General features: G+C 37.8%; 1 protein-coding gene across 1 annotated transcript; it reads left to right on the plus strand.

The window, feature by feature from the left end:
- Window positions 1-997: 997 nt before the first annotated feature.
- Window positions 998-7,619, plus strand: LOC128511984 (diamine acetyltransferase 1-like). The gene is made up of 6 exons (XM_053485049.1): window positions 998-1,265; window positions 1,614-1,665; window positions 3,034-3,117; window positions 4,505-4,606; window positions 5,381-5,421; window positions 6,139-7,619. Exons 1-6 carry the CDS (start codon window positions 1,200-1,202, stop codon window positions 6,307-6,309), a joined length of 516 nt encoding a protein of 171 aa, XP_053341024.1. The 5' UTR covers window positions 998-1,199; the 3' UTR covers window positions 6,310-7,619.
- Window positions 7,620-11,870: the final 4,251 nt, after the last annotated feature.

Below are 11,870 nucleotides of genomic sequence, written 5' to 3' on the forward strand. Positions count from 1 at the left end.
ATGTTCATTTTTTTGAGTGTATTTGTTCTGTTGGTATTTAGCGTGAAACCTCTTTTTTGTTTCTGTGATTTTTTAATTCCTGTATTTTTTTTTTTTAGAGAATTTTAGTTTAAAGGATTAACTTAAATAGTTCAGTAGTTTCATAGACAAAATATATATCAAAGCGGGGCAATTAATTAAATGTTATTTTTTAGGATTGTGGCTGTAAACCATTATGAAAACAGGAGAGACGAGATTAAATGATTATCGCGCTGCATTTTTGTTTTTATTTTCTGCACATCTGTTTGCTTTACAGTGGTGCGCTTTCACCCCTCACCTCCAGTCAGTTCGGGGAATTTATCCTTTTTAACTTTTTTTTTTAATTATATTTTTTCCTAAACAGTTAAATTTCCATTGTTGTTTCACCGTTATTTCAAGAGTCAAGATCCAAATAATTGTATTAATCCCAGAGGGAAATTGCTTATACCTGGTTAAAGTTGTTTACAGTCGTTTTCCAGGAGGAAAGGAAAAGAGCAATACATTAGAAAAAAAAGTAAATCACTCTAAACATAATTGCTTAGTGGTATGTCCTATAGCATGGTGTCCAGGGACGTAATAATATTGTATCATTGTTTCTAACGGCGACTCTCTCTATAGTGTCCACGTTACAGAGACGAGTTGTACACTTTTATGCCCAATTTAAAAAGCATGTTTAATAATCAGAATGTTAATATTGAACAAAAGTCATGGTTATAATTTTTATCCTAATCGACCAACAATAATGTAAATATATCACTATTTAAAGTGACATTTTATGACATTTTAACTACAAAATATAATAGAAATGAAAATAAAAGCCGATTTGACTTAAACTACAGTGTTTTCTGAGTTTAGCTTGAACTTCTTAAATATCTGTTACTAATGATAATCAAACTGTTTACACCTTAACAGATTACGTAACATTTAATATCTCACACACACACACACACAAACACACTGTATAAATAGAGCGCTCGCGTGTCCGTGCCGGGTCTCTCCGCGCGCATTAACGCGTTGTTGTTGTTTTTGTTGTTTAGCAGCAGTACCGGTGGAACCGAACCGGTCCGGACTCGGCGGTGAGGGTTAATCGGCCCACCGGGGGAGCGGATGAAGAAGCACATTTTGCTCGTTTTCACATACCGAGGACTCCTCAGCAAAGGGAAGAAAAATAAAAAGAGAAAATGTCCAGGTTCGCGTTACGGAAGGCTGAGCGCGAGGACGTGGCGGATCTCCTGCGACTCATAAAGGTACAGCAGCTCTCAGCTAACACAAAACCTAATTAGCTGACTAGCTAATACATCAAATTAACACCATCAATCAACAGAACTATCTCAGAACTGTACAAAAACACAAAACGATAACAAATGTGCAAACAAGAATAACAACAGGACACAATCACGTACACCAGGAGAACCCACAGTACAGTATCCGTACAGTATGTGCTCTGTGCTGTAACACACACTGACTATAAGGGTAGACTTTATTTAGGTAAAGAATTACACACTGATCATGTTTAAACTCAAGCATTAGTAAACACACTTAACTTCCTTTGTTATTTTTTATTAAGTGTTTGTCTGTCTGTTTGCATGTCCCAGGAACTTGCCAAGTATGAGAAGATGGAGGAACAGGTCATTCTGACTGAGAAAGGTAGGGCAAGAACAACAGGCAGAGTCTCAGAATAAAGAGACCAAACTGTAAACAGTATGTGTGTTTTGGATCTTTAAAATTTGGATCAAATCCCTGAAGCACCTGTCCATTCCCTATGACTGCAACAAAGAACAACATCCATACTGATGTTCCATATAAATAAATAAATCAAAAGCGGGGAGAGTGTGATTGTGTGACCCTATATATATACACCGAGATGACTGTACATATAAAGCAACAACTCTTAATCTGTAACTAGCTAATTGAGGCATAATGATATTAGAATATAATAGCAAAGATCCCAAAGGTAGGCTAATATAAATTATATTAAGCTGTTATTAGTATCAAGTTTATGAAACTGTATGTACCCAGAAATTTTTACACAGAAGACACTAACTTTAATACAAGTAATTAGTAATTTGTTATATTACAATATATTAAGATGTCAAGTCTATTTAGGGATGTTCATTTAAACATAGGTTACCGAGGCTGTTAATTACCTGGCCAGCTAACGTTAGCCTGCAATGTAGCTTAGTTTACATGAATTTTCTTATTAACATACCATTATCCTTTTTCTTTTTCCTTTGTTTTTTTCTTTTCTTTGCACTGAAGGATGTGTAATTTTTTGTGAAATTTATTATGGTTTTGCTGCAGTGCTGCTGCCTCTTCAATCAGCTCTAATAATCACATCTTTCACCCCCTTAAGTATTGCAGGTTCTTTGGTTTGTTTGTTAAATAGTGCATTGCTAGTGTTTTTTATTTTTTACTTAATACTGGGTTTTTCTAAAATTACCAATATCCATTGACATAATACCACCCCCGTCCCCCAAAAATAAAATAATAATCTGTGTTATTCTTGGCGCCGCCTGGTGGCCACGGGGGCCCTAAGCAGCCGCTTAGTTCGCTTATGCCTTGGCCCGGCTCTATATACAGTGGTCGAATTGTAAAATAAAAGGAAAAAAAGGACGATGGTGTGGTCAGGTATATTTATTTTTTTTGTTATTACTACCTATAACTAACCATACAAATGATTGCGAAATATGTCAAATTTTAAGTATATATATATTTTTTTTTTTTTTTTTTTTTACAAAATATAAGCTTAATTAAATAAACTTGGAGCAATTTAAACAAACGCATGCACTTAAACATGCAGTTGTCAAAACTATCATTTCAATCTTCAGAAGGGAACCCCTCCACTCAGCCCCCCTCTCACCCCCCCCCCCCCGGGGGTTTATATTTTATTTTAAATATAAACCTTTTTTTCTGGTGTAAAGCTGCTTTGCGACAATGACAACTGTTAAAAGCGCTATCCAAATAAAAGTTGAATTGAATTATTCATCATGTCTTGTTCCTGTGTGTGATTTGTAGACTTGCTGGAGGATGGTTTCGGCGATCATCCCTTCTATCACTGTGTCGTGGCTGAAGTGCCGAGAGAGCAGCAGAGCGCTGAGGGTGAGACACGTGACCTCTGGCTTTCACTTTCACACTGCCACGCTCTAATAAACCGGCTGAAACCTGCTAATAAACTGTCTCACGTCCAGACTGGATTATAGCATACCGGAAATGTAAATGTAAATGAAAGTCTGTGTGCAATGGAGAGAGAGAGAGAGAGAGAGATCCACTAAGCCGTGACGTGATCATAAACACTCTCACTGACAGAACATCAAAAGCACTGTTTCTGTGAAACCGTGATGAACATTTAAAATATTAAGCACTAATTAGAATTATTCATAACATATTATACTAATATTTACATCATATTTTTAAATTAAATATAACTGTATATCAGCCGATATTCTCCTTGCTGACAAATAAGCTGGCGTTCACAGATGGCAGTGGCCAATGCTTTCTGTTGTGTTCAAGTTCAAGTTCAAGTAGGCTTTATTGTCATTACAACCATATACAGTTAGTACACAGTGAAATGAAACAACGTTCCTCCAGGACCAAGGTGCTACATGCAACATAAATTTACAACATAAATTAACAGAGACACTAAACTAGCTAACCAAGAGGCCTAGTTAACTGGCTAGCAGAGACAGGACAGAGAGACCTAACATAAATTACAACATAAATTAACAAAAACTAACTAGCTAAGTCTAACATTTTTATAGACAACATAAAGTGCACGTGCAAATGTGCAAACAAGAGCATCAGTTTTGCACTGGTTACATGTTTAGTTGGTTAGTTGTGGTCAGACTGGGACAACAGTTCTCGACCCAGCTGCAGCTTTAAGAAATCTCCAATAGCTGGCGCTATAAAACCACACGAAGCACTGTCTTATCTTCCATATCTATTTTCCATTATTTTAATTGTTTTTTAAAGTTTCTAGTGTACCAGACCTCACTTTGTCTAACAACAGAAATGTAGCCTGTGTCTAACAAACGTTGGTAATCCTGAAACATAGTAAACATGGTCATTGTTTATACTTCATGTGTAAAACCCAAATATAAAAACGCCACTCTGTAATTTATGTCTTCAGGCTACGGTCTCTTGCTGCGCCTTGTACACCATGTGATTGGTGTACATGCGTGGGCGGGGAGGTAAACTGAAAGATCGGTTACAGTAGTGTAACATACACATTAACACACAGGTAAGGATTCAAGAATATAATGCAACTTCACCAACCCAACTTGCACAACTTCAACATCTGCCCCCAGCTAACCCCAGAATGTCCTAACCTTCTCTCTCTGATTGAGCTGAGTGATAAATCGTTGGTGTGCAGGATGGGTGGTCCAAGTTAAACCTTTGATTCATAAACAGACACACCAATAAAACTTCTAACACAGCATGTCATGTTGTGTGTTTATTGTGTTACAAGTGTAATGTTTTTTCTTGCCAGGCCACACGGTGGTCGGCTTCGCCATGTACTACTTCACCTATGACCCCTGGATCGGGAAGTTGCTCTACCTGGAGGACTTTTATGTCATGAAGGATTTTAGAGGTATAAATATCAGAAGTTATTATATAAAGCAATCCATAGTCACATTACCTCATCATTAACTTGCTCCTTTGCCCAAACAGCAATGGAAAAACAGTATAATAATTTTTATTTTGCACACTCTTATAAAAAAAGGTACTTAGCCGATGAGACTCACAAAATTAGGACTAAACAGCTGTGTGTCCATAAGAAAACCATTGTTTGTGGGACTCTTCAGTTCAGGCTTCAGTTTGTTGGGGATCATAAAGACTGGACTGGAAAAAGGTCATGTGAACTGATGAGTCCAGACCGAGCCTATCCCAGAGTGATGGGCGTGTCAGGGTGAGAAGGGAAGGACATGAAGCGATGCTCCCATCATGCATAGTGTCCACTGTACAAGCCTCTGGAGACAGTGTTATGATCTCGGGTTGATCAGTTACTCAGGTCGAGACTCAGTAACGTTATGGGGCAATAAAATGAAGTCAGCTGACCACCTGAATGTACTGAATCACCAGAGGATCACATCTATGGAGGGTTTCTTTCTTCCTGATGGCATGAACATATTCCAGGACTCAGAGTGTGAAAGAGTGGTTCGGGATCATGCTCCCAGAAAAAAAAACAAGGTCCCTTTTTGTGCTTCAACTCCTGTTTTGTCCTTTGTGCAACTGAATGTGCTTAAAATGAGGTGTTTGTGAGATACAACATTTACTGTCGAGAGTTTGTATTTTTAAATTTTGTTCATCCAGTTTTCTTGTTTTTGTATTAAGAAAAATCTCTTTGTTTTGTTTTTTCCACAAGGTTTTGGAATTGGGTCAGAAATCCTGAAGTACCTAAGTCGTGTGAGTATCTGTCCCTCAACGATGCTCTGTTTCCAGTTATGTGTATGTTAATATTTCACTTGTGTACAGCGCACCAGTCCACAGACATGTCTGCCCAAAGGTTGACTGATAAGATAAAACTCTATATTCGTGTTAATCTTTAATCGGAATTATTTGTGTATCTCATAAACCTGTGGAGGGTCAAGGCCTGACTCTTCCTGTTACCTGCTGTGTGATTTTGGTGCTCTGCTCGGAGTCGGGTCATAACCTGATCTCAACTAAACTCAGTCTCTGAGTGAGTGAAGAAATGCTGAGTAAAGCTAAATATATAAAATATTTCTCATTAGGGTTTATAATTAAAAAAATATAGGAGCATGAAACATACTTAAATAGGATCATTCAAGAACTTATTTCATAAATAATAACAATGAGCTGCCAAAGGAGTGAGACGATTTTTTATTTCAACAAGCTGAAAAAAAAAACTTAAATAAAAATATAACAAAGAGAAATACTGCTTAAGTTGGGCTATATTTCAGTTATTGTATACTTGTAAATACATTTCTTCGCCTTTACGAGGATTTAGGGAAAATTTCTGTTATGTTTTTCATTTTTACACTCTTTTCCATGTGAGTTTTTAACATTTTCCAACATTTTCCTGCGAAAAAGTGGGTCAAAATGATTTACTATTGTGAAGTCAGTGCTCACCATCATCTCTTGTGGTTGTTATTTCTCCCTCAGATGGCGGTGAAATTTCGCTGCAGCAGTTTGAACTTCATCGTTGCAGAGTGGAACAAGTCGTCCATCGAGTTTTATAAGCGACGCGGTGCCAATGACCTCTCTCTGGAGCAGGGCTGGAAGCTGTTCGCGATCAACAAGGAGAATCTGATCAAAATGATGTCTGAGGAGTAGGGCTGTAGCTATCAAATATTTAAGTCATCGAGTATTCTACCAAAAATGTAATTGTGTAATCGGATAAAATATAATTTTGAAACACCAATGTAAAATATATAAGAGAAACAAAGATTAATTGGTTTTCTTTTTAGAAAAATCTACTTTTTTTTTTTTTATGCTTACAGCATTTTATCAAAAATAAACATTGTCATTATTCACAATGACTGAGATGAGTTAAGTGCATTACAGTGTCATGGATTCTTATTTTAAAGCCTTTTCTCAGATGCAAAAACTAAAAAAAGGTATTTTAAATGACTTTAAGTATAAAAAAAACTAAGGCACACTGTTATGCGCTAAAATGCCGCCGTACCACGGATTGACCCCCCTTACCCACACATAATCTCTATCAAATATTATATTAGAACATAAATTAATAGGTTTATAAATTACAAATTGCGCCAAACAAATTGAATTATAAAATAAGCAATATAAAAAAAAGATATGTTGTATATATAAATTTATGTTTTAGATTATGTAGGGGGGGGGCAATCCATGGCAGGGGGGCATTTTGCGCATAGCACACACAATAAAATAAATATACAAAAAAACTCATTTGTGCAACTTAACTTCAAAACTAAAAGTTTCAAAATCTACAGCTCAGGCATAACATATAAGCCTTTACTGAAAATTGTCATTTTCATTTTACTGGTTTCTTCTTCGCTGGTATTTTTATCGCTTCCTTCCATTTTACAGCCCACAACAGAACGATTCATCAGATCAATACAAAGCTAACTGTTTGTGTCCCCTTCCGCTTTGTGGGTGACGTATGCGCTTTTTCTTCTTCGTCAGGGTTTAGTGGCGGCTTGCACCTGGAAGCGTGCTGTGTCACGGCAAACAAATATTTGCACAAAAACATAATGCAAGCTTTTAGCAGAAGATTTTGCTTCGATCATTTTTTGATTGAATTACTCGAGATACACTTACTGTGATGATGTAATGCATGTAGCACATCAACATACAGTATATAGTTATTTTTTAGGGAATGATGGGAATAAGGGTTTCTTTGCTTACCTGAGAAATAATCACTAGGATTGTAATACGATAGGGTAAGATTTAGATTAGATTAGCTTAGATTCAGATGCAGACCTTTCACCAGTAGAGCTTCTATATGCTGTGTGTTTAAGTGAGGGTGAACGCTGAGTGTTAAACCTGCTTTATATGATATTTTTCATTTGTAAAAAAAAAATCCAGATACCTTTGAGGATTGTCCAGATGTCGCGTCTTTTTTTCAAGATTGTTCACAACAAAATAAAATAAAATTTCCCTGATGTACTTTGTAGCTTGCTTTTTCTACCACTCTGTACTGACTTCCAAACCCTCCACCCCGTCACCCCCACCCTTGACGCCCATTATTTCCTACACCCCTAGAACATAGAATTTACTCAATCTAAAATACATTTTACTATGCAATGTAAGATGTAGCTGCAGAATGATTTTAGAATGAATAAAAAAAACTGAAGTTCTTTCCTATGGCAGTGTTTCAGTGCAACAGTACGGGCAGGAAAGTTTACCACTCAAAACACAGTCTGGGACCCAAGATTTGTTGCTTTATCTTGCAACATAACACAGGATTTGAGACTTAGTCAACAGTTAATAAATAACAACCCAACTTCTGGTCACTTAGACCGGCAAATTACAACTTATAATGTAACACGTTAATATATTTTTAAAACTTTTTTTTATCTGACTTTTAAAGCATGTGCCTTGTTCATATTTGTACAAGAGCAGAAGGCTAAGGGTTTTTCCTTTTCTCTTTTTAATTTAAGCACACAGCACTGTATAAGGGCTGCAAGCTGTAAGAGGCTGTTAACACACACAGCATTTATGGATATGCTAACAGGATTAGCATGTTTCTAACATGTGGCTGATATGATTAGCATGTCGCGAGCATTATGCTAACTATATTAGCATGTAGCTAGCAACATGCTAATCATGTTAGCATGATGGAGCATGACTCCAATTCAAATAAATTTTATTAATCAGCTGAAAGTTTAATATAACAGAAGTTCTTTAAATTAACATGAAGTTCAGAGTCAGCAGGTGCAGAGAGCAGATGGGGTCTGGATCACTGGGAGCACAAGAGCAGCATGTGATTAGGATGTTGCTTTAAAGATGCTAACATGATTAGCATGTTGCTAGCAGGAAGCTTACATGATTAGCATGTTGCTGACATGATGCTAACATGATTAGTATGTTGATAGCATGACTCCAATGTGAATAGCATATTTTAACATTTTTTAGCTCATAGCTACCTGAGGTGGATAGAGTAGCCAACATTTTTACTTAAGTAAGAGCAGCTGTACTTCAAAATAATATTACTCAAGTAGAAGTAAAAAGTAGTCATCCAAAATAGTACTCAAGTGAGAGCAAACAATAATATGATGAAAAGACTAATCAAGTACTGAGCAACTGTTTTATCGTAATTTTTATTATGTAAGCAGCCAGACAAAATGATAAAATAATGTACAAATTCTGACATTTCCAAATAATAAAATACATTTAATAAAATAAAAAAATAAAACTAAATATCTTTACAAAATTGCAAACTAAGAAACAAGAAACACAAATTTCCTAATCTCACTTTTTTTTATAACATACAAAGCTTTTGAAATGAATACCTACTGTAAGTAACATATGTATGTTTGAACCAGTGTAAGATATACTGTATATTCAGTTTCCCTCTAACTGGCTCGGCAGATAGAAAATAACATTAGAACATGTACAAGAGTCTCATTTTACCCTAAACGGTGTCCAGCAAATTAAATGTAAAAATCTTTTATTTTTTAGCTTATAGCATATTTGCTAATTATTTATGTTAACATTGAAACATTAAATAAAACAGCTAAAATACCTTTGGCATGTTTCTTTCACTGTCTAACACGAATGAAGAACTTTTCACGCTATGCAGCAAGTTTCTGTGTGGTCATCGGAGTACATGTGGGTATTGTTATTGCGGCTGATTGGTCAAACGGATTCATCTGATTATTGTTGCTAGCTACTGGATATTAACATTTAGCTATTTACTGCAAGCTTGTGTAGCATGTTAGAAGCCCTCTTTGCTGGCATGAGTTCAAAGACGAAACTGACATGTCTATTTAATGTTCTGATGCAGAGATAAATGTCTTGCAAAATAATTGCTAGGGTACTCTGTTTTACTGCTAGGGAGTGGCTTGGCTCCGGCCAATAAAGAAATCAAAGGCTTCTGTCAACTATGAATGATATAAACCAAGCCCTATGTCTCTATGATATACTGTTGTGAAGAAAATTCTCCATGAGTTTGAGTTGCTAGGGTGCATGGCTTATGAGCATCATGATAAACGCAAAAGCTGATGGTTGTCTACTGTAAGTTAAACGAGCCTGTCCCTGGGTCTCTATGACAGATGGAATCCACAGTTTTAAAGTTCCTATGTAAGTTACCATTATATGTCAATGGGGCAAATTTGGACACCTCTTGTGCCCGAGGGGTAAAACTTAAACCCTCCTGTGGGTATGTTCTGACACAGATAAATTTTTTAAAATAAATTTTGTATTTAAAGTACCTACATTTAAATAATTTAAATATCTAAATTTAAATAATGCAACCCCGGGGGGGGGGGGGGTAGGGGGCGCACTCCAGTGTCGTTTTGTGCCAGTCCCAAGTCTGGATAAATGCAGAGGGTTGTGTCAGGAAGGGCATCCGACGTAAAACATTTGCCAAATTAATGATGCGAATCACGAATATAATTCCCATACCGGATCGGTCGTGGCCCGGGTTAACAACGACCGCCACTGGTGTTGTTGACCTACAAGGTGCTGGTGGAAATTGGGCTACTGTTGGTCGAAGAAGGAGAGGAGGAAGGTGTGTTTGAAAGCAGAGAGAAAAGAGGAAAGGCAAGAGTTTAGGAGTGATAGTAGGGACTTTGAATGTTGGGACTATGACAGGGAAGGGAAGAGAGTTGGTTGATATGATGCAGAGAAGGAAGGTTATCCACCTGTGTGTTCAGGAGACCAGGTGGAAAGGTAGCAAGGCTAGAAGCTTAGGATCAGGGTTCAAATTGTTTTACCATGGTGTGGATAGGAAAAGAAATGGAGTAGGAGTTATTCTAAAAGAGGAGTTTGTAAGGAATGTTCTAGAAGTGAAGAGAGTATCAGATAGGGTGATGAGTCTGAAGCTGGAAATTGAAGGGATAATGTTCAATGTTGTTAGTGGTTATGCCCCACAGGTAGGATGTGAGTTAAAAGAGAAGGAGAAATTCTGGAGTGAGTTAGATGAAGTGATGCAGAGCATCCCCAGAGGTGAAAGAGTGGTGATTGGTGCAGACTTCAATGGACATGTTGGGGAAGGGAACAGAGGTGATGAAAATGTGATGGGCAGGTTTGGTCTTTAGGATCGGTCCTGTAGGAATGTAGAAGTACAGATGGTGGTGGACTTTGCAAAGAGGATGGAAATGGCAGTAGTAAATACTTTCTTCCAGAAGAAACATAGGGCGACATATAAGAGTGGAGACAGAAGCACTCAGGTCGACTACATCTTGTGTCGACGTTGTAACCTTAAAGAGATCAGTGACTGCAAAGTGTTCGTAGGGGAGAGTGTAGCCAGACAACACAGAATGGTGGTGTGTAAAATAACCCTGGTGGTGAGGAAGGCGAAGAGGACAAAGGCAGAGCAGAGGACAAAGTGGTGGAAGCTGAGAAAGATAGAATGTTGTGAAGTCTTTAGGGAGGAGTTGAGACAGGCTATGGGTGGTCAGGAGGGGCTTTCAGTTGACTGGACAACTACAGCCAATGTGATCAGGGAGACAGGTAGGAGGGTACTTGGTGTATCATCATGTAAGGGGAAAGTGGACAAGGAGACTTGGTGGTGGAATGAGGAAGTCCAGGAGTGTATACAGGGAAAGAGGCTAGCTAAGAAGAAGTGGGACACTGAGAGGACTGAAGAGAGTAGACAGGAGTACAGGGAGATGCAGAGTAAGGTGAAGGTAGAGGTGGCAAAGGCCAAACAAAGAGCATATGAGGACTTGTATGCTAGGCTAGACAGTAAGGAGGGAGAGGTGGATCTGTACAGGTTGGCAAGGCAGAGAGATAGAGATGGGAAGGATGTGCAGCAGGTTAGAGTGATTAAAGATAGAGATGGAAATGTACTGACAGATGCCAGGAGGCTGATGGGAAGATGGAAGGAGTACTTTAAGGAGTTGATGAATGAGGAAAACGAAAGAGAACAAAGAGTAGAAGAGGTGACTGTTGTGGAACGAGAAGTAGCAAATATTAGTAGAAGTGAGGTGAGAAGGGCGTTGAAGAGGATGAAGAGTGGAAAGGCTGTTGGTCCTGATGACATACCTGTGGAGGTATGGAAGTGCTTAGGAGAGGTGGCAGTAGAGTTTCTGACAAGTTTGTTTAACAAGATCTTGGAGAGTGAGAGGATTCCAGAGGAATGGAGGAGAAGTGTATTGGTGCCAATTTTTAAGAACAAGGGAGATGTGCAAAGCTGTGGCAATTATAGAGGTATAAAGCTAATGAGCCAGACAATGAAGCTGTGGGAA

Source organism: Clarias gariepinus, chromosome 24 (assembly GCF_024256425.1).
Source record: "Clarias gariepinus isolate MV-2021 ecotype Netherlands chromosome 24, CGAR_prim_01v2, whole genome shotgun sequence".
In the NCBI taxonomy this organism is placed as follows: Eukaryota; Metazoa; Chordata; class Actinopteri; order Siluriformes; family Clariidae; genus Clarias; species Clarias gariepinus.